General features: G+C 42.4%; 1 protein-coding gene across 3 annotated transcripts in view; it reads right to left on the bottom strand.

Moving 5' to 3' along the window:
- The window catches only part of slit3 (slit homolog 3 (Drosophila)), a 307,110-nt gene that overhangs the window by 265,369 nt on the left and 20,281 nt on the right, over window positions 1-21,460 (bottom strand). For 2 of the 3 annotated variants that reach the window (XR_009797055.1, XM_061834518.1), the window contains exon 1: window positions 4,356-5,031. The exons of the other annotated variant lie outside the window; for it this stretch is intronic. Coding sequence is in view for 1 of the 2 variants with exons in the window: in XM_061834518.1 (XP_061690502.1) it covers window positions 4,356-4,540 (185 nt within the window). In the remaining variant the exon portion in view is untranslated. Of the gene's footprint in view, window positions 1-4,355; window positions 5,032-21,460 lie in introns of those variants that run through there. 3 annotated transcript variants of the gene reach the window in all.

Genomic DNA, 21,460 nt, shown 5'->3' with positions numbered 1-21,460 from the left:
TCATGGCTAAATATCGCTCAACAAAGAATAAGTGTGTCAATCGTTCACACGCAGAAGTGTTATGCTCGCGAAGAACTTCAAATTCATTTATACGAGACATGTATTGAAAATCAAATATAGGGCATACCTTTGTGCAAACATATGTGTTCCGGTTGATATTAGATGGATTTAGTTGTTGATGCGGTCTTCCACAAAGTTTGACCCATCGAAGGCATTTTTCGTACTGGGTCTTCGGTTTTGGAAAGGGTACGAATGGAACTCCACCAACTAGCCTTTCAGGATACCCGTCGTCACTATTACAAAGTCCGTGACTACACCTCTTAACCATATTTTTTGTTAAATAACCCAAATACGCGATAAAACGCTAACTAAACCTATACTGGACCATGCAATGTTGACTGAGAAAATGGCGGGAGCAAAAACGGGCTTTGGTTTAATGCAGATCTCTGGCCTCTGATTGGTCAGTGACGCGGATTGCGCAATATCCACGGAGGGGTCAATTGCACTACAAGTGACAAACAAAAAGCTGTTGTGTCATAGAAAGTTGTACACAAGCAATTGTCTTGTGAAATCTATTATTGAAGCCATTTCACTCAGTTAATATGTTCACAATCAATACGCACTACATTGAAAATGGCAACCAAAGGGTCTGATGGATTAATTTATTGATTGAAATATGCACTAAATTAGAAACAAGTGTTGCTGGAAGCGCGTGGAGCGACAACGATCCAACGTCTCGCTCTGTTTTCCATTCACTATCCGCAAATAAATAGCCGCCGGGGGACCGAAACCACAACAGAACTTGTGTGTTTAAGCAGGATTTTCTGCCAGGACCTGAGCAAATGCGACAAAAGTTGTCATCCGACGCTCTTCCAGTTGTGTTTGCGGACGCGGTGGAATGAGAGGGGACGGCTTTGTTTCTCTCTTCCCATCAAGTGGAGATTATCGCAGCCGGTCAACTCCGTATTATGTTCACTAAAAAGTCCATGGATAATCTGTGTGGAATACATAATTCACTCATTTGTCGCTCTTCCACGGTTACAAACCCATAATGCAATGAAGTTGGGCCTGAAAAACGTGACCCAAAAAAAGCTGGGACAGGGCTAACAAATGTTTTTTTCAATGAGTTATCAAGTGTGGGGAGGCAGTCTTTGAAGCTGGGACTGCCACTGTGCATGTTACAAAATATATGAGGTGTCTTGCTGATTTTTTTTTTTTTTTTGTGAGTCTGGAATGGATTAATGACATTTCCATTCATTTCAATGAAGAGAGATGATTTGAGTGACGAATTACATGTAATTGTCAACACTCAAGAAGATTTATATTGTACTTTGGTTTGAAATCAATTCCTTAATTCACTGAGTTTCTTGGCCACCAGATGGCGCAAAAAATGTCATTTAAAAAAGTCTGCAAGTAGGAAAATAATTATATTCATATAATTACAGTGGTTTTTAAATTTTGACGCCCTTTTTGGACCCACCACCCTCAGGTGCTTGAAATTGTGGGGAGGGTGCTAACACGGAAAATTGCAAAAACGGGGGTGACTGATAGCGCTAAAAACTGGAAACGGGGAATTGAAAAATTGTCACAAGGGGCACCCCCCCCGCCCCCTTCATGGCACCCCCCCAGTCTGAGAACTGCTTTACACACACGCACACACACACACACCACTCAACTACTGTATAATCGCGGCTTGGGAGTAATTCTGAACGCACCCATGAATAATACAGAGTAGTGTTTAAGTTTCATTTCAGAAGGTGAATTAATGCTGCCATACCCACCTAAATATTCCTCAAAATTGCCTCAAAGCCTCCTTTTACCACAGCTTGCGCTAATTATTGATTATCTTAGAGTGTAAATGTCTTCAGGGGATTGTTGTGTAAAAGCCAACAGGTCCCGGAAGGTCACCAAACAAAAAGGAAGAGGACCCCCTCCAGGCTGGAAGAGGTGGGTGTGCTGAGCACTTTATTAGGGACACCTGGACGACGTAAGATCTATCCTGAATTTATGGAAAAAATAGATAGGTGTGCTCTTTTGGGGGGCCTCAACAGTATAAAAAAACGTTTAAACATGTCCTGAAATCCTTGAAAATTAAATTAAAAATGACACCCCCCCGGAAATCACTGTGTAGCACCACCTGAAAACGTCCAAGAACTCAGCCCCCCGATACCATATTCGCCGGTCGACATGAATTTGGGGAGTGGCGTCCATGTCACGGGACGAACAAAAATGCCTCAACGACCGAAGCCCGAAATGGAACAGCAGGTTGGCCATTTTGGTTCGAAGTCGCCATTTTGGACATATTTCAGCAATTTGCCCAAATGGGTCCCAATTAGAAGCAGGTGTTGCTCAGTTTTCAAGATATGCCGCATAGCGTTGCCGTTGGGCCAAATTTGGCCAATGTGATCTTTTTTCACAAATAGATACAATCGCACAATAACACGGGTGTGTTATTCAAAAAATTATTGACCTTTATAAAGTGTTAAAAGCGGCTCGCTCTCTTTGGTGATGCAACGTTTATGGCTCACCAGACATGCATCGAGCTTGTTTTTCTCGGTTTCCAGAAAAGTGATGGCTTGATAATGCGAGATCTTTGCCTGACGACGGCACCGGACGTGGGCGAAACGTAGCGTCAAAGTTTGACCTTTTCATGGATTCCTTCAAAGTTAGAAAACGAGTCCCTTGACGCCACTTTCAACAAACAAACACAAAATTGGACGAATGTCTATCATAATACCTCTCGTGAAAATACTTCAAGGACCCACGCCACAAAATGAAGAGGAAGTCGGCCATTTTGGTTTGAAGTAGCCACATTGGGTCAATTTCCAAAACTCCATTTTTGCCAATTCCTGCTGTGGAATTTCTCCAAATGAGTCTCTAAATCAGGATGCTTATGAAAACATGTTGCCGTATCATCTTTATAAAGCCCCCCCCCAACCCAAACCCGGGTCGTCGCGTACTGAACGCCACTGGCTGTTCCTCATTAAGTGTCCAGCGTTTGTCCGCGCATCACACCCGCACCGCAGCATGCGAATCATATCGGTGCCCCCGCTTGAAACCTTTGCACTGATTGTGTTTGTTGTCTCTGGCTCTGCTGTTGTGGATCGCCTGCGGGGGCTTTTTGGGGGGGCTGCGCCATTACCATTCATAATCACTTCCATATAGCGTTGCAGCAGACGTGTGTGTGTGTGTGTGTGTTGTGTGTGTGTGTGTGTGTGTGTGTGTGTGGTGTGTGTGTGTGTGTGTTGTGTGTGTGGTATCATCATCAGTGGGCTCAACAGGTTGGGAAGGCTTCCAACTTTTTCAACCCGTAAAACCAATTGTACTAAAATCCTGTACAACAAAACATTACAAGTCGGAAGAACGATGTAGCCGTACATTTACCAACGCAAACTGTCAAAAGTTGTGCGTCTGGTTAAGGATGACAAGAATAACTCAATTAAGAACGTACTATTGATGATTGTGACCATTAAGGCTTGGAGTTTGGGGACCGCTTGAGTTTTGTGACAGAATTATCTCTTCAGTTGTAATTGTAAAAAGTTCAATTTAAGTCAACTTCTTAGCTTCAAATCTTAAAATCCAAGTTAAAAGGAAAAGAAAATAGAAAAAGTTTAGTCAGGACAGTTTAATTATCTTTAAAAATGGAACCCAAACATTCTTTGAGAGCCCCCCCCCCCCCCACCAACACATACACACGCACACACAAATTACACGGAGTTAAATTTATTATTGGAATAGCTGGGAAACATCACATTTAACTCGTAAGTAGCGAATCTCTCTTTTGAAGGCGCCAAAAATCTGCAAATTTTCATTTTAAGGTAAAAAAGGGCAAAGGTCTGTTTCCTTATCTAACTCACGACAAAAGCGGACTTTTTGTAATTCATTTTGCGGAGAAAATCTTCCACGTTAGATTTTCTAATGTGGAAAATTGCACCAAACACCCCCAAAAAGCTGAAAGTCCTTCAGAGCTAACAAGGTTTCATTTATTTCAAATCTCAAGATTTGCACTGAAAATTTGGCCAATTTTGACCAGTGAGGTGATATGCCGCTTTAAAAAAAAAAAGCAGCCAGTCCTCGAATCATTGTTTGAGAACTTTTTTGTGTGTAATTTTGCAAAGAAGCCTTTGCTTTCCACGTACTAGTTTCAATATTTTAAGCAAAGTTGGAAAAAGTCGCATTCAAGTGTATCTAAGTGGCAATTTTTCACGTTTAAGTAAACTCAATTGGCTCAAATGTTCAATGCCAAAAGTCCTTTCCGTTGCAAAACCAAGTAAACACTTTTAAGTGTGTTTACACACGTAAAGCACAGGAAAAAAAATAAACTATAAATATGTAATAGTTGTGTGGACACTCACAGGCGCTCAGCCCCGCGCGGGATCCCCTTCGGCACGGTCTTGAGCCCGAGACCCTGACAGTCCACATGGGATCCGGAACAGCTGCACTTGTGCGGGCACGCGTACGCGCCGGACACGGCGCTCAGAACCAGGACCAGGGCCAAGCGGAGAGCCCAAAGCCGGCTCGGTTGGGCCCCCGGAGCCATGATTATCCGCTGAGATCGAATCGAAGCAAGAAATCCACACGGGTGCAAATGAAAGTTGGATCTCCAGGGTAATGAGGAAAAAATATGAAAAAAAGTTTCCCTTCAAGATTATAAACACTCCCCGTGTAAATGTTAAATCACATTTACAAGCAAGTCAAAGTTAATCATCCCTCAAGCCGATGCGTAAAGTCTCCAAAATCGGTTTCCTCCCCCCCCCCCCCCCCATTCAATCCGGTAAGTCAGCACATCCGAAAGTGCTCGCTTCGGGGGAAGCGGAACGTTTAGCTGGAGAGGGGGCGACCATAGCCGGCAGCATCCCGTCCACCGGCGGGCAGGAAAACCAGCGATGTCATTACAACAAACAAAAGAAAAACATGAAAAGAAGAAGAAGAAGAAGAAGAAGAAGCGGAAAGGGGGAAAAGAATGACGAGGAAAAAGGAGTCACCATGCAGGAGTGAAGTTGGGAGGGAAGTGGCGCAGCGCAGACTGGTGCGCTCTGAGGCTTCAGAGTGAGGAGAGCCCCCCCCACCCCCCCCACCCCCAAAATCATCTCCTCCCTCCTTCTCTCCCTCTCTCTCTCCAAATGTCACCGCAACGCCGTTGAAACTTTGACGAGCCCTGGTGCCATTCTGAGGGGCATTTTGTGCCATTCATCTTTGTTTTCCAAGCAATTTCGGCCGTGCCGAACGACGACGGCTCAAACTTCCCGCAGGATGTTCCTTCTTCAAAAGAAAAACAAAAAGATGACGTTCGCGTTACTTCAACTAGCACAAAATGTCAAAGGCAGTCAAAAGTATTGAACATGTCAGTTTTCATCTCAAGCAAAGTAGTGCATTCCTGAATGAACAAACTTCCTTTCCGTTTTCTGGCCACCAGATGGCGCTCGTTGTTCCCCCCCCCCCCCGGCATTCAAAGCACGCATCAAAATTCCAAGCGACTTGACTTAACGGATGAGTCTTGTAAGTAAACTGAGCCAGTTCTTTGTTACCAATTGAGTTTGGATGACTTGCTTTCCATTTTTAATTTAGTAAACTCTTGGCTTTCGTGATAATTCCGGTCCAAAGTTCGGACTGAAACAAAATCGTACAAAACCAAAGCGATACTTGCCATAGAAAATGGTGTGATTCCAATTAATCTGTTCCAGACACTCTGAATTACTAACAAAAACTTTAAATATTAGGAGAACCGGGGCACACAAACACTGAGACTGCATTATACCGTGTTTTGGTTTTCTTACCATGTAGCACTCGTTGACCCATTCAAAGCATCCAGCGACATTTCACACTTGAAAGGACGCCTCGCTGCCGAAATGAGAAGTTCTTCCGCGCTGCATAATGTTGTGGCTTCATATGAGCCACGGACTAAATCAATGTTTCCCTACACAAAGGATGCAGCAAAATGTCAGCTTATTCTGCAAATGTCACCTGACACTCTGCCGCTGGCGCATCCGAAACGAATGCGCTGCTTTTGTCTTTGGGTTTCAATTGAGACGACAGTAGTTGCTTTGTGCCAACCATCTAGCTGTACCTTCATTTTTATACATTCAAAAATTCACAGCTTTGTCCTTTGACGTTGAAAAAAATATATCACATCCAGATTCTCGTCTTTATTCTTTCATTATTCTTTATCTTTCATTATTAAACTGCAAACCAATTCCACAGTAACATTGCATAACCCTAACACCATTACATATATATATATATATATATATATATTCATTTAACAATATGTCACAAACATGAATGAAGATTTCATTCTTAATAAAAGGCAGAAAGGTTGGGGTAAGTAGAAAACTGCAACAACAAGATTCATAGTTTTAAATCTTAACGTAACGTTGTTTGTGACTGGTGAAAACATAAAAAAAAAATATGACAACAAGAAAAAATGACCAGCATTGTATTTTACATTATTGTTATTGTCTGCAAAGATTTGGATTTATTAACAAAAAGTCTATAGGGTACAAGAGGTATGTAGCATTCAGGTCAGTTATTCTACAATAAAATACATTCTAAATGTGTGTGTAACAAGTCAGAATTCCTCATTATATTTTAAGAAAACATAACTTTAATTAACTGCTGTTTGGCTCAGACCTCTCCCCTTAAATGGACACATTTGGCATCCTTGTCTAGATAAATATGGTTCATAAAAAAAAAAAAAAGTGATACAATAGTAGCCTGTAACTCTGGAAAAGCTGACCGCTGTGTCATTACCGGTAATGCCAAAGTGCATTTATTACCGTAAAAGCTAAATTTGATTGCATGATTACAAAAAATAACAGTCAACGACATGTTGATGGATACCGACGCTTGAAAAAGATATCATCTGGACAACTTAAAGTGTCAGTTTGCAATATTAAACGAGGTTCCCGTATTAAACTATCATTATTTTCTATTAAATGCCATCTCAGCAGCCACAAGCGGGATCAAAAAGACTTGACAGTGAAAAGTCGCCCACCTTCCGCTTGCTTACAATTCTGCTGCCCCCTATTGGCCGACCTGCCACATGCACGGCTTTCTTCAAATCACTGGATTGAAATGGGGGAAATGTCAAACGTAAACTGTGCTTTTTCTTTTAAAAAAAAATTATATAAATGTATATATATATATATATATATATATATATATATAATATATATATATTATATATATATATTTCGGTTTTTTTAAAGAATATACTTTTTTTTTATTTTATTTTTAAAGGCCACGATATTAGGTGTCGATGTATTACCGATCTGTTCATTCCCCCAATTAAAAAGAAGATTCTTTTTCTTAAAAAAAAAACATTGTATACATATATATATTTTTTTTTGTTTGTTTTTGTTTTTTAAATATTTAAATATAAATTAAAATAAAAATAATCTTTTTAATTAGGGGAATGAACAGATCAGTAATACATCGACACATAATATTGTGGCCTTTAAAAAAATATATATATATATATGTATACATATATATATTTTTTTTAATTTATTTTTAAAGGCCACAATATTAGGTGTTGATATATTACTGATCTGTTCATTCCCCCAATTAAAAAGATTATTTTTCTTAAAAAAATATATATTTTTTATTTTATTTTCAAAGGCCACAATATTAGGTGTCGATGTATTACTGATCTGTTCATTGCCCCAATTAAAAAGATTATTTTTCTTGAAATTTTTTTTATTTTATTTTATTTTTAAAGGCCACAATATTAGGTGTCGATGTATTAATGATCTGTTCATTGCCCCATTTACAAAGAAGATTCTCATTTTGCTTGCAGAATAAAACTTCTCTCGGAGTAACATTGGAAACTTTCATATACATATGAGGCAAATTAAACCCGGAAAAATTAAAACAGACTATGAATTTTCTGGAACTCATCGCGATCAATTAAGTGCTCGCCGCGCCTCCTGCCAAAAGATAGCCGGCCGGGAGAGGCTCCGGCGCGCCCACGACCCTACTGAGGATAAGTGGAGCGGAAAATGGATGGATGGATGGATGAATATTTTAGTACAATATTTGGTGAAGGCCAATCCACTTCTCGCACTGGCCCACTTGGTGGCGAATGACGTAGCAGAAATGACGCATTTTGCTAAGCAATTGCCAGAGAGCGGGCCCAAAAAATACATTTTGCATTTCTGTAGCGGAAAATAATCACACCATGTGAACAATCGCCTCTTTTCGAGGCCCCCTTAGGTGCCCAAGAAGGTACCCGACGTAAAACGAGAAGTTCAGCAACAGCCGAGCAACGCGCGCACGAAACGCAGCAAAAATCGTGAATTTAACAACAATTGGCTCTCCTAGAGAATCCATATTTTCCACCCTCCTGGCTGTTCTCCAAAACAGAATTGAAAATGTTGCTGAATCATCCATACAAAATGCTCCAAGCAACACCGGCCGACCGAATTTACACATTATAGCTTTCAACTCCTCACATTTTGAAGACATCTAACCAAACAGAAACTTGTTTGCGGCGCAAGTACTCGAACTGTGTATCTGCGGTACCTCTCGATCGTGCCATCGCAGAAGAAACAAAAGAGAAGCTATGCTGGTGACTAGTCAAATTCCAAAATTGATGTTACAGATTACATTTCATATTTGACATCTTTCCCAGCACTCCACTGCATTCTAAACCAGGCGTGTCACACGGCTTTTTGTCGCGGGCCACATTGGAGTTCCGGTTTCCCCTCACCGGGCCGTTATGACTGTGAAACCATCAAAATCTTTGACCGCCTCATCATATTCCCGCATGCAATCAGAAATCAAAGGAATGGAGTTTTTCCAACGACTGTCGTAAATTCCCGGCGAACTGGCATCGTCTAGCGGTGAGGAATCATTAATTGTGCGACCGATGAGCTTGAACACGACATGTAAGCGCACTTCTTTTCCAGGGTTACACGGTGGTCTGCTCGGTTCTCAAAGATCCGTCAAAAATGAGAACCGCTCATCTTCGTTAATTCCAATCGCTCTGAAATTTGCTTTCATCTCGCTGATTTAACCTGCAATTATTCCAATTAAGACCGAATTGCTTCTCCTGCAAACACAACGGGATTTTCTTAGCCAGAGCGGGAGCGATGATGATTTAGTAGTCAATGATTCTGTCATGCTCCCGGCATACTGCCCAGGCTGGGCGTGGCCAGCCAATTAATCGGCACACACCTGCACCTTGTTTCGGCTGATTACACCCGATACTTATAGGACCCGGCGACGACGATCGTTGAGGTTCATGCCCCGTTCCAGCACCCCCGTATCTCTGATCGTATTCATGTGTGTACCGACCTTCGCCTGTTCTCCGACCGATCCCGTAAGCCTGACTCCTTTGACAATTCTGCCTTCCTTGATCGATCTCACGTGTACCGACTCCTGCCTGCCAGCCGATCTGCTCTCTACGCCCGACGTCCTGATTACCGCTGCTATACCTGACTGCCTGCCCGATCCCCGACTTTGGATAAATAAACTTTTTTTCCGAATTACCTTTGCGTCTCCCGAGTCCTGCATTTGGGTCCACCCTCCGTTCCATTGGGTCGTGACAGATTTGGGTTCCAGGACGCTGGATCAGTAACATAAGTCAAACTCAAAACTTCAGAGCTCATCGAATTTGGGTGGGAATCCTCATAACGAGGGCAAAGAGCTGATTGGCCCTTGGGAAAGGGTGAGTCAAGAAAGGGCCAATCAATGATCACACAAAAGTGATACGATTCAATTAGTTAATATATATATATATATATATATATATATATATATATATATATATATATATATATATATATATATAATTTTGATTAGTAGAAAAGTTGTTTTAAGAAAACAGCTAGATTTGATAATGTTTTTGAATAATAAAGAAATATTAAATCAAAATTTGAAATTTATGATAAATAAAAATAAAAAGATCATTGAATGAGTTAATATGAGTTTAAAAAAATACATGAAATTAAACAAACTGTTTAAAAAAAAACAAGTAAAATTTTAACTTTCTAACATATTACAACCAAAACTGTATATTTATGTACATGAGATAATACAAATAATCATGGCAGATAAAGGTAGAAAAAGAAGATATTTGGCCCTTTACATGAAAAAAAATGTGTAAAATATAAAAGCTACTGTTAGTGATACAATTCATCATGTTTGAGCCATGATCCTTTCATAATAATATGTTTCTCTCTTGGGCGTGTGATTGTGCAAAATCGAAACTGGTCATAATGACTTACCGGCACCGAATTTGCCTTTAATATTTAAAAAAAGCAAGATTACTGAAATGGAGGCAAAAAAAAAATGTGACTAATATTTCCAGCTATGAGTTCAAATATAATATGAAATAAAAGTGGGCTTTCAAAGCAAACAAGGAATGAATGGTTTCACACCAAAAGTAACCGTCACCAAAATAAATGGACATCCGCCGTCATTTTTTATCCCTGACCGCTGTGTTATGCGCGCACGAAAACCGCTTGCTTCAACACACATATCATTAACTTTTTCGGGCTATGTAAAATATTTGCTCAACACTTTGATTCACGATCCCCTCATGTGCACTTTGGCCTGCCCAAACCAAAAACATGTCAAGTTCTCCACCGGGGGTGACTCGAGCCGTCGTTTCTGACGCCGCGCTCCTCCTCTTTTGTCTTCTTCTTACACGTTTACTGCAATTTGCGGTGGCAAAAAAAAATAATAATAATAATAAAATAATACCACGAGTATCTTGGATACGGCAGTATTGCCGAAGGTCTCAGGTCAAAATACACAAAGGATCAAGAATTACAAAATCCATTTATAACAGTCGGGTTGAAATCGCTCGGTTTAGGAGGTTGCGGGGGGGTTGTCATGCAAATATGATCCACGGCACACCCGCAAGCGGTACCTCGACTTACGAGTGACCCGACGTACACATTGTTTGAGATATGAGACAACGATAAACCCACCCAAACCCCTAATTTTTTATTTTTTTTTTAAAATCCATCAAGTACCATGTTAGCGCCACGGGAAACGTTTCGCGGTGTTTGGCCACTAATAAACTGACAAAAATGACAGACGAGTGTCTGTTAATGATTTTAATACACTATTACATTTGGGATGTACATATAACACGATGTATGAGTGAGCTGCATGGTTCATAACATTTTTTTCTACCAAAAACGGTCATGGCTAATACGCGAATGCTAACGGTGAAGGCTAACCGTTTAGCAAAAGCTGATGCCTCAAATTCTGTTTATAGCTGTTTATATCATGCACTCAGCACCAACATATGCAGTTTAAAATAGATAAAAGTGCAGGCCTCATAAATGATAATAAAACACGTGTTCATAGTAAAAAAAAAAAAAACAAAAAAAACATACTATGTCGTGAAGGGCTTACTCGTGTTTATAACCTTTCAAAAGCAATCGTGTTCTTGCTTCAAATAGAAACTCACGACAGCGAGCATTTGGTTACATTTAATGGACTATTATTACTTTTTTTTTTCTTTTAACTGCCTCGCTGTGGGAAATGGGGAGAAACGTTGGAAAATGTGGAATTCTCACATCCTGTGCGAGCGCACGTTCACCGGCACTTTGACGACGCGCCGCAGTTGTCTGTGTGTGTCTTCGCCGAAGCTCTCCTGCGAGTGCGCCTTCCTCCCACGTTCGGACGGCCGAGACAGCTTTTTGGCCGAGTGGAAGTTCGCTTTGTGTTCGGAGTGAGCCATTACAACGCGCAGGCGTCCACTTGCGATATTTCTCTTCCAAGTCCTCTCTCGATGTTGGCGCCGAGTCCGAATTGGAGTCTCGTCCGGGACGGAAGCCCCGTCCGGAGGACACGTCTAAAAGGAGGGCGGTGACGTCTGGGTGGATTTGCTGGGTTTGGCCCGATGGATCCCGTCACGGTACCGTTTGAAAAGGGTCCATTTTACGTGCTCGTTCGTCATGACAAGTTCCACCAAAGTTGTCCTTAAGTCTCTAAAATATATCAAAAGTATCTTCAAGGCTCCATATCTTGGAGATTTTTTCTTTCAGTCAGTCATCCATCCATCCATGTTCTTGGCCGCTTATCCTCACAAGGGTCACGGGGAGTGCCGGCGCCTATCCCAGCTGTCAACGGGCAGGAGGCGGGGTACGCCCTGAACTGGTCGCCAGCACATTGCGGGGCACATCGAGACAAACAGCCGCAGCCCCGTATCCTCACAAGAGTTGCGCTCGTGTTGGAGCCTATGAGGTAGTAACCATCCATCCATCCATCCATCCATCCATTTTCTTAGCCGCTTATCCTCACAAGGGTCGCGGGTAGCGCCGGAGGCGGGGTACACCCTGAACTGGTGACAAGACAACAGGTGCACTCACTATCACACCTTGGGGTAATTTAGCGTTCCCAATTAATGAGGAAACCGGAGTGCCCACCCGGAGAAAAGCCACACAGGCACGGGGAGAACATGCAAACTCCACTCAGGTGGGTCCGGGATTGAACCCGGGACCTCAGAACTGTGAGGCCAATGCTTTACGAGCCGCTCCACTGTGCCGCCCCAGCAAGAGTCAACTACAACTAAACAGAAGCACCTGACCTTGTACCAAATCGTGAATATTCCTTTTTTTTAAATTACAGTAAAAAAAAAAAAAAAGATTCCCACTGAGGCAGCAGGTCTGAATTTTTTTTTTTCTTTTTCCCCCGAATCGAGCGTTATCTGTACTGATCATCCAGTTGATGAATCGAGCAGCTGGATAAATAATCCCGTGCGTCTCTGCTGCGCCGCTGTTTTATTAAAAGGATATGATTTTTCTGGTGGCCACTTCCTGGTGCGCTTTTTTGATTAATAGCCTCATTTAGAAGAATATTACACACTCGCCAAGTCGACGTGCCGATTATAAGCGGGTCTGCGAGCGAACTCAGCTGACAATATTGTTTTTTTTTCTTTTTTTGTGTGTGTTCATTTGTGTGCTATTTCATCATGGAATATGAATATGAAATTATATGATAACCAAAACTTGTCTTTATTTAGTACAAATAACGCACCTTTGCTCTTGGTTGTAGTTGATAATTTCAACAATTTGCCCCGCCCCTTCTGAAATAACTCCGCCCATTTCGATGCCAGCAACGTATAGTGACAATCAGAAACAATTTCATATTTTTCCTCGAGATGTGGAGCCACCTGTTGCCATTTACAGATAACAATGGCTTTGTGTTCGACTCACCCGGCCCACATTTCACGTATTTCAAAATAATTGAGATGAGATCATTGTTTTATGTTATGAATTTGCGGACGCTTTTGTTTTGCGGCGTTCCAGGAGGTTTTTATGACGTACGGCTCAATAAAGTTTGGGAAACAACAAGACTCTGGAACGTGGGTGGGCAAATGTTAAAAAGGTGAAACGACGGCAGGTCAGTTTATGGTTCAGCTATTCATAATTAAGTTACCCATAATAAAATACACATCAGATTGTTAACAGTACATCCCAACTGTCAGGTTCAATACTCCTCTGTCCAAACGGCGTCCATTTCATATTTTTCTCACAAATCTGCACAATTGCTCAGTTATTCTTCCAATTTATTGATCAAAAGTGTTGAAAATCGATTTCTCTACGGTGGGTCGGCTGGTAAAAGCGTCGGCCTCACAGTTCTGAGGACCCGGGTTCGATCCCGGCCCCGCCTGTGTCGAGATTGCACGTTCTCCTCGTGCCAGCGAGGCTTTTCTCCGGGTGGGCACTCCGGTTTCCTCCCACATTCCCAAAAAAATCACTCTAAATTGTCCCGTCAGTGTGATTGTGAGCGCGGCTGTTTGTGTCTATGTGCCCTGCGGTTGGCTGGCGACCAGTTCAGGGTGTACCCCGCCTCCTGCCCGTTGACAGCTGGGATAGGCTCCAGCACTCCCCGCGACCCTCGTGAGGATGAGCGGCAAAGAAAATGGATGGATGGGAGGTACAACGTTAATATACCGTTTTTGTTGTTGTTGTTGTTCGTTTTGGGTTTCTTGAAAAGTGACGGTTTTGAATGGCTCGGGATATATAAAATATACTCTAAGATTAATATCTTCTATCCAAGTGTAGCCAGGGTTATTAGTGGAGAGTTTTTAACACATGTACATGCCCCCTTCTTGCGCGTTTTCGAAATCAAATCATCTGTAAGACATTTATTTGTAAAAAAGAATGTTGGAAGATGAATTTGAAATGATATTAAGTGTTTTGATATCAGAGTTGGTGGTAAATGTACGCAGCTTAATACCGCAAATGTATTGTACAATCCGGCACCATCGTTCCTTCCCATTGAAGGCCTGCAAGCACTTAGGACTTCTATGAAATATTTGTGTTATTTGACTAACGCAGGACGATCGGCGTGTTTCGCGTGACATAATGCTCGGGAATTAGCGCCGGTTAAACTTTGACCTCTCAGTGATTCAACAACCGATTGAGCAAAGGAGAAGAAAATATTCGGGGTACGACTCATTACGATCCGTGTTGCAGATGGAATAAAAACAGAAAAGAAGAAAAAAGAAAAAAAAACTGTGCGAGAAACATCCAGTGAGTGATGTTTACAGCCCGTTGAGTGGCGCGTTTCCAAGAACAATATTTCTGTTCGCATTGGCACGGTCAGCTCCCGTGCAAAAAAAAAAAAAAAAAACGTAGAGTACACGCTTTCTTACGAGGGAAATTATAATGTACTTGTAGAGACGGAAAATAAACAAGAGTTTGTGGCCTACGGTGACGGGAAAGACGGGCTAATATGCTGACTTGTTGAATGCAAATGATGTGTGGCACATTGACGATGAGGATGAGGAGGAGGAGGTCACAACTACTGGAGGCAAGCGCAAACGGGAAAAAACACATTCTTTTGCGCTTCAATTATTTAGGTTGAGATTTTTTATTGAAAACTATCCATATTTATCCAGATTTTCTGAGCCACCTATCCTAATGAGGGTCGCGGGACTGCTGGATGGTCTACAGACAGACAACAGTCGCACTCACAATAGCACCTATGGGCAATTTAGAGTCTCCAATGAATGATTAGTGCGTGTTTTTGGAATTGCCCTGCGATTGGCTGGCAACCAGTTCAGGGTGTACCCCCGCCTCCTGCCCGTTGACAGCCGGGATAGGCTCCTTCACTTCCCGTGACCCTCGTGAGGATAAGCGGCCAAGAAAATGGATGGGTGGTTACTATCTCATAGGCTGCAACGCTCACGTGACTCTTGTGAGGATAAGTGGTAAAGAAAATGGATGGATGGATGTTTTTGGGATGTGGGAGGAAACCGGAGCGCCCCGAGTAAAGCCACGCAGGCACGGGGAGAACATGCAAACTCCACACAGGGCGGGGCCGGGATTGAACCCGGGACCTCAGAACTGTGAGGCCAACGCTTTCCAGTTCATCCACCGTGCCGCCTGAGTTTATATCAGTTCACAAAAAAATAAAAATCTTTCTGTCCAACCACTTGATGTTATGCAGAATTCTTTCAACGCAACAGCATTATAAGGAAAACACATCTACATATCCATCCACTTTCTTAGCCGCTTATCCTCACGAGGGTTGCAGCTGTCAACGGGCAGGAGGCGGGGTACACCCTGAACTGGTCGCCAGCCAATCGCAGGGCACATGGAGACAGACAACCGGTCGCACTTACAATCACACCTTGGGGCAATTCAGAGTGTCCAATTAATGTTTAATTAATAATTTATGGGATGCGGGAGGAAACCGGAGTGCCCGGAGAAAACCCACGCAGGCACGAGGAGAACATCCAAACTCCACACAGGCGGGTCCGGGATCAAACCTGGGACCTCAGAACCACCGTGCCGCCCTCATCTATCTATTCATTCACTTGCCAAATAAATAATTCGAAAAGATTACTCCATTGCGACTGGCCATTGACCCACTTGGACCCCCCCACGTGATTCAACCAAAGCCAAACTTCATTTGTTTGAATGGGAGGCGAGTGCAGGTCCCTTCGAGTTATCGCAAATTATTTTGCAGTAGATTAGTAAACGTGTGCAGCAGGTTGAACCCCTTAAAAAACGTGAACATTTCGCCCGTGTGTGAGGGAGTGAAAGGGGGTTGAACTCCTTTCTGTCCTCCCCGAACGAGGAAAGGTTAACGTTGACACTATAAACGGGGGAGAGGAGAGGAAAGGGGGATGAGGTGGAAAAAGGAGGCCGGTGAAAAACATTCTAAATAACGAGTTGATTGATGAAGTTTGTGTAAAATATTTTTTTAATCTAACTATGAGACTAAACTCAAAGTATGACGGGAATTCTCTGGAGAGCAACGCTCTTATTTCCCCGTGCGGCACGGGCAAAAATTCCCAAGTATCCTGTTTTGTATCATAAGCGCGCACGTTGGATGCGAAATATTCCCTTGGCAAAAACTTACGACGGTGTCGAAACGAACTAAACAGACGCAAAGTCGGGCGCAGACGCTGTGAGGGAGAAGCTCCCTTCATTTGGTTCGGCTGCTCGCGAAGGGGGAAATCATTTGGGGAGTCAAGAAAGGGAAAAGGAAAGTCGCTGTAACGCCACGCATACGCAAAGGAAACCAGCGTCGACGTTAGCACCCATCCGGATGTCGAATACGACTATAATAAAAATCATTCCTTAATGCTCTGCAAAAAAAAAAAAAAAAAACTATTATAACAGTTTTGGCTTGACAAAGCTCTTGGTAGTACACCTTTAAAACTAAGTTTATTATATCAATAACTGTTTCAGAATCATTTTTTCCCCATTCTTTACATTCTATTTACTTAAAACTATGATTTTATAAAGAATTACAAGCATATTGTTCTATTTTCATGAAAATCTTTACCGTCTTTTGTGGTGCTGGAACGGATTAACGATCTTTCCATTGATTTCAAAAGGGAAAGATGATTTGAGATGAGTACCTCAAGTTTGGAGCGGGTCACGGAATGAATTAAATTTGGAGTTTGCGGACGTTGAATACAACAATAATAAAGTCATTCCTTAATGATCTGCGAAAAAATATATATAACAGTTTTGGTTTGACACTGTTCTGGGTAGTACACCTTTAAATTTAAGTTTATTATATCAATAACTGTTTCAGAATCAATTTTTTTCATTCTTTACATTCTATTTAGTTAACACTATTATTCTATAAAGATTTGCAGACATAATATTCTGTTTTCATGGGAAAACATTTTACCGTATTTTGTGGTGCTGGAACGGATTAACGATGTTTCCATTGATTTCAAAAGGGAAAGATGATTTCAGATAAGTAACAAGTTTGGAGCGGGTCACGGACTGAAATTTGGAGTTTGCGGATGTTGAATACAACAATGATAAAGTCATTCCTTAATGATCTGCAAAAAAAACTATTATCACAGTTTTGGTTTGACAATGTTCTTGGTAGTACACCTTTAAATTTAAGTTTATGATATCAATTATTTCAGAATCAATTTTTTTTCCATTCTTTACATTCTATTTAGTTAACACTGTGATTCTATAAAGATTTGCAGACATAATATTCTGTTTTCATGGGAAAACATTTTACCGTATTTTGTGGCGCTGGAACGGATTAACGATGTTTCCATTGATTTCAAAAGGGAAAGATGATTTGAGATGAGTAAGTCAAATTTGAATTAAATTTGGAGTTTGTCAATCTATCCACCGCATGTGGCACGTGCACTGATTGACAAGTATACGCTCAGTGGCTTGGTGGTGAAGTGCTGCCTTCACCAGGGAAAATACAGTTGATGTTTTCAATGCGAGCTGTGATGGGCGTCAGCTCACCTGCGACCCTAATGAGGATGTCTGAAAGAACACTGATGGATGGTTTGAACAGTTTTAAACTGTGTAAAAAGTCTCCTATAACCACTCCCACACATTTCCATTTAGCTCTGGTATTCCCCAAGGGTCTATCCCAGGGCCCATTCTCAGTATCCATCTCCTTTGCCCGCTGGTAGTTTGAGCAAATTGTCACATTAATGTTCGTTGAGGTGTACACGGAGGATTTAAGAAGCATAACAAACGTGCAAGTGCGGAACAACCACGGGAGCTTAAACCTCAGTTAACCCTGGACCGGAGTGACTCTTGACTCTCATCACTTCAGACACGTTGGATTTCAAATTTGAACCTTGCTGTCAATGCAAAAACATTCAAGTCTCAAGTCGTCAAAAAACTCCCTCCAGCGGTTTTGGTCAGAGCGAAAAGTTTTGAAAGCTAAATATTTGCACATGTCCTTTAAATGACTTCCATCAGCCTACCGAGTCTCCAGCGCATGACTTACAATTGGTCCGAAAGGATGTGACACTGTCGAATATGACACCGGTCTCGGTGCGTAATTGTCAGTCAGGCTGTGAACAAAAACTACAACATCTGCCAGTAGCGGAGACACTTGAAGGGCCGGGACTTAAGTGGGGGTGGGGGGTGGCCGGGGTGGGGAGGACACTTTTTGAATCAAAAACAAGTGTTTTTCCTTTTTGGTATAGTTATATAAGGCCGACGGAGATACAAAACCGACGGAATTGGACTAGAAAAAAGTGCGTTTCATCAAGATCTGTGCGTTAACTCACTGTGACTCCGTAAACTGCGGCGGTGTCGGTTGTTTTTTGCAGAAGAAAATGAATACATGGCTTTACATCGTCTGTCTACTTGTCTTGCTCCGTTGTTTGTGTTCACATATGCATTGGTGAAAGGGTTATGACTAACGCGACAAATGTCCATGCAATTTTTTTAGCATTATGGTTGTGTTTTAAATTATGTGTTAGGACTAAGCTAAACGTCGGAAAACTTGCGCGGTTGTTTGAAACACACAAGCCTTTGTTTATGTATATTCTGATGATAAAATATCACCATCAAATGTAACATCCATCATCCAATATACAACAATATCATCAACAAATAAAGCTACACAATTATTTTTGGAAGAATTGGTGACTATCTCAGCGGGTAAAGCGTCGGCCTCACAGTTCTGAGGTCGCGGGTTCGATCCTGGACCTGTCTCTGAGGAGTTTGCGTGTTCTCCACATACCTGCGTGGGATTTCTCCAGGTGGGCACTTCGATTTCCTCCCACATCCCAAAAACTTGCAACGTGAATTGGACACTCTAAATTGCCCCGAGGTGTGATTGTGATTGTGAGTGTGGCTGTTTGTCTCGATCTGCCCTGTGATTGGCTGGCAACCAGTTCAGGGCGTATAACCCCATAACCCTTGTGAGGATAAGCGGCTAAGAAAACTATCTCCCACCTGCTGCTTGTTTGAAATGAGTTAACTCAAATTTGTCCGAACAATAGCTCAAATTTCGAGAAAAACGCACAAGTCGAGTCACTCGTATGTATCTCAAGGCGACATTTTTTCGATGTTGATTTTAGATTCAATCGTTAAGTGTTTGACGGCATTCGAAATTTGCATAGTACCGTACCGTACCCATTAAAAAAAAAAGAAAGAAATCATGGAGGAAAATTTGTTTCTTTCTTGGTCTCAGAGTTTATAGGAAAGGACAAACCGGAATGAGGCGTTTGTTATTCCGAGCACTCCTGCCGACTAAAACTGTGCGGATACCTTGGCGCTCGTCTTGACGCACCCGAGGCGGGAACGCCGCCTCCGGCCGTGGCGAGCTTACTCGGGATCAGACCGGAAAGATGAACGGGATTGAGCTGCGATTTTCGGAAAAGTCCCCGGGTAAGAACGGAATCTTGGCGAGGGAGGGATCGAATATTTTCGAGGGAGGGATCAGATCAAGCCAAGTCAAAAGTACAAACGCTGAGCAGGAATAAGGAAGAGGGGATTTTAGCTGTCGTCGGGGAAAGGATGAAGAGGATGAGGAGGAAGCGGTTGAAGGAAACTCAAAAATGGCGGTTTCAAGGTTTTGGGATCCCTTTGACGACGTTTTGTGGTCACGGAAAAGTTGTCGTTCGCAGTTTTTAGAAACTCCGACCCAAGTCGTTAGCTCTAAAAGCGGAATTTTCTTTTAGAACACTATACACAACGATACTCTAGAATAATAAAAGATTCCCATTTTCCAAAAATCTGTTCCTTCATTCAAAACGGTCACTGACCCGAAGATTAATAGGAGTACGGCGTCAATTACGGAGGTCACTTACGGGAGAAAAATACTGCATGCGTGCATCAAGATTGTCTATTTCCGATAGATTGTTTCTTGATCCAAAATGGACGACGCGCCTGACGATTAACGGAGGCGTGGCGTCAGCCCACTTTTGAAAAATCAGATATTCACGCATCAAGATCGTCTATTTCGCTTGCAGCGTTCCGCGATTCAAGTGGACGAATCCGCGCGAGGATTTATGGCGTCCATTAAAGCGAGGCGAAACTATTTCCTCCTAAAACTCGCAGTATATCACCCAAACATGTATTTTAAGGCATGAAAATGCGGAGAATAAATCTAAATCAGATCAGCAAGTATTCGGCTGTGAACATTAAGACGTCCGTAAGTTACGTCGCGAGACACCTGAAAATGCTTTAGCGTCTCGAAAATTGTCCACGTTTAAGGAAAAAGCAGTGAGGCGGGGGGGGGGGGGGGGGCGCGAAGATGAATATGAGATGAAACTCTCCGCCGTGTTCCCGGAATTAAAATTGCCCCCCCCCCCCCCCCCCCCACAGAAGTGGTCTTATTAGGCAACTACAGCTGCGTAACGGGAGAGTTTGTCCTTGGCGAGGCCAAGAGGAGATGACTGATGACTGAGTCCATGACTCAGCTCCTTAACTAATGGAGGCGATGAAATGGACACGCGAGCGTCCAAATGATTTTTTTGTCGTCGCCTCGGAGCTCTCCGCCGGCCTTTTAGCGCAAAAAGTGGAAAACACGTTGGAGAGGGGTAACGTATTAATTGTTCCCAAATGAAAAACCTTTGATTCAGTAGGAGGCTGATTACCAACCGGCGGGCTCGGTTCTTGGTACCCGAGACTTCAGTAAGAACCTGAGATTCATCGGAAATGTTTCATTGTTCTTTCACTTTTACTGACCACCAGACCCGCCCTTAATGAGATATAAATCATACTATACTTGTGCTATGAAATAACCGATTATAACAATGTGGAACTGGACCACATACTACATCCGGAGCAGATAACTGGAGCACGTAGGAGGGAGCATATAATGGACCTTTCCGATGGCGATCTTAAGCTCCGCCCCCTTAGCCATTCCCCACAAGCTTCCAAAATGGTGATTGAACAGAACAGGTTTGAAGTCGATTCTCTATCGCATATTGCAGATGATATTGGGGTATGTTTTTTTTTTTTTTTTTTGCCAGATGCGTCAGACTTGTCCAAGAGAGTTCTTCAGAGAGGTCTCAACTATTTCACGCAAGGATACGTACCCGGAATTAAGATTTCGGACGGAGCAGGACGCGATGTCAGAGTTACGGCGAAACGTCGGGAATCGATGCAAAAAAAAAAAGTTTGACGCCTCACAAACTTCAAATTGAAATCCAACAGGATAAAATAGTGGAATTGTACTGTGCATGTAAAGCAGGGTGAGTACTTTTTACTTGGAAAGATCACGAGGAATATCGTTGTCGGCTTTAGAA

This window comes from Syngnathoides biaculeatus, chromosome 11 (genome assembly GCF_019802595.1).
Source record: "Syngnathoides biaculeatus isolate LvHL_M chromosome 11, ASM1980259v1, whole genome shotgun sequence".
In the NCBI taxonomy this organism is placed as follows: domain Eukaryota; kingdom Metazoa; phylum Chordata; class Actinopteri; order Syngnathiformes; family Syngnathidae; genus Syngnathoides; species Syngnathoides biaculeatus.
Note: the sequence above shows the minus strand (reverse complement) of the source record. Positions and strands in the feature narration are given on the sequence as shown.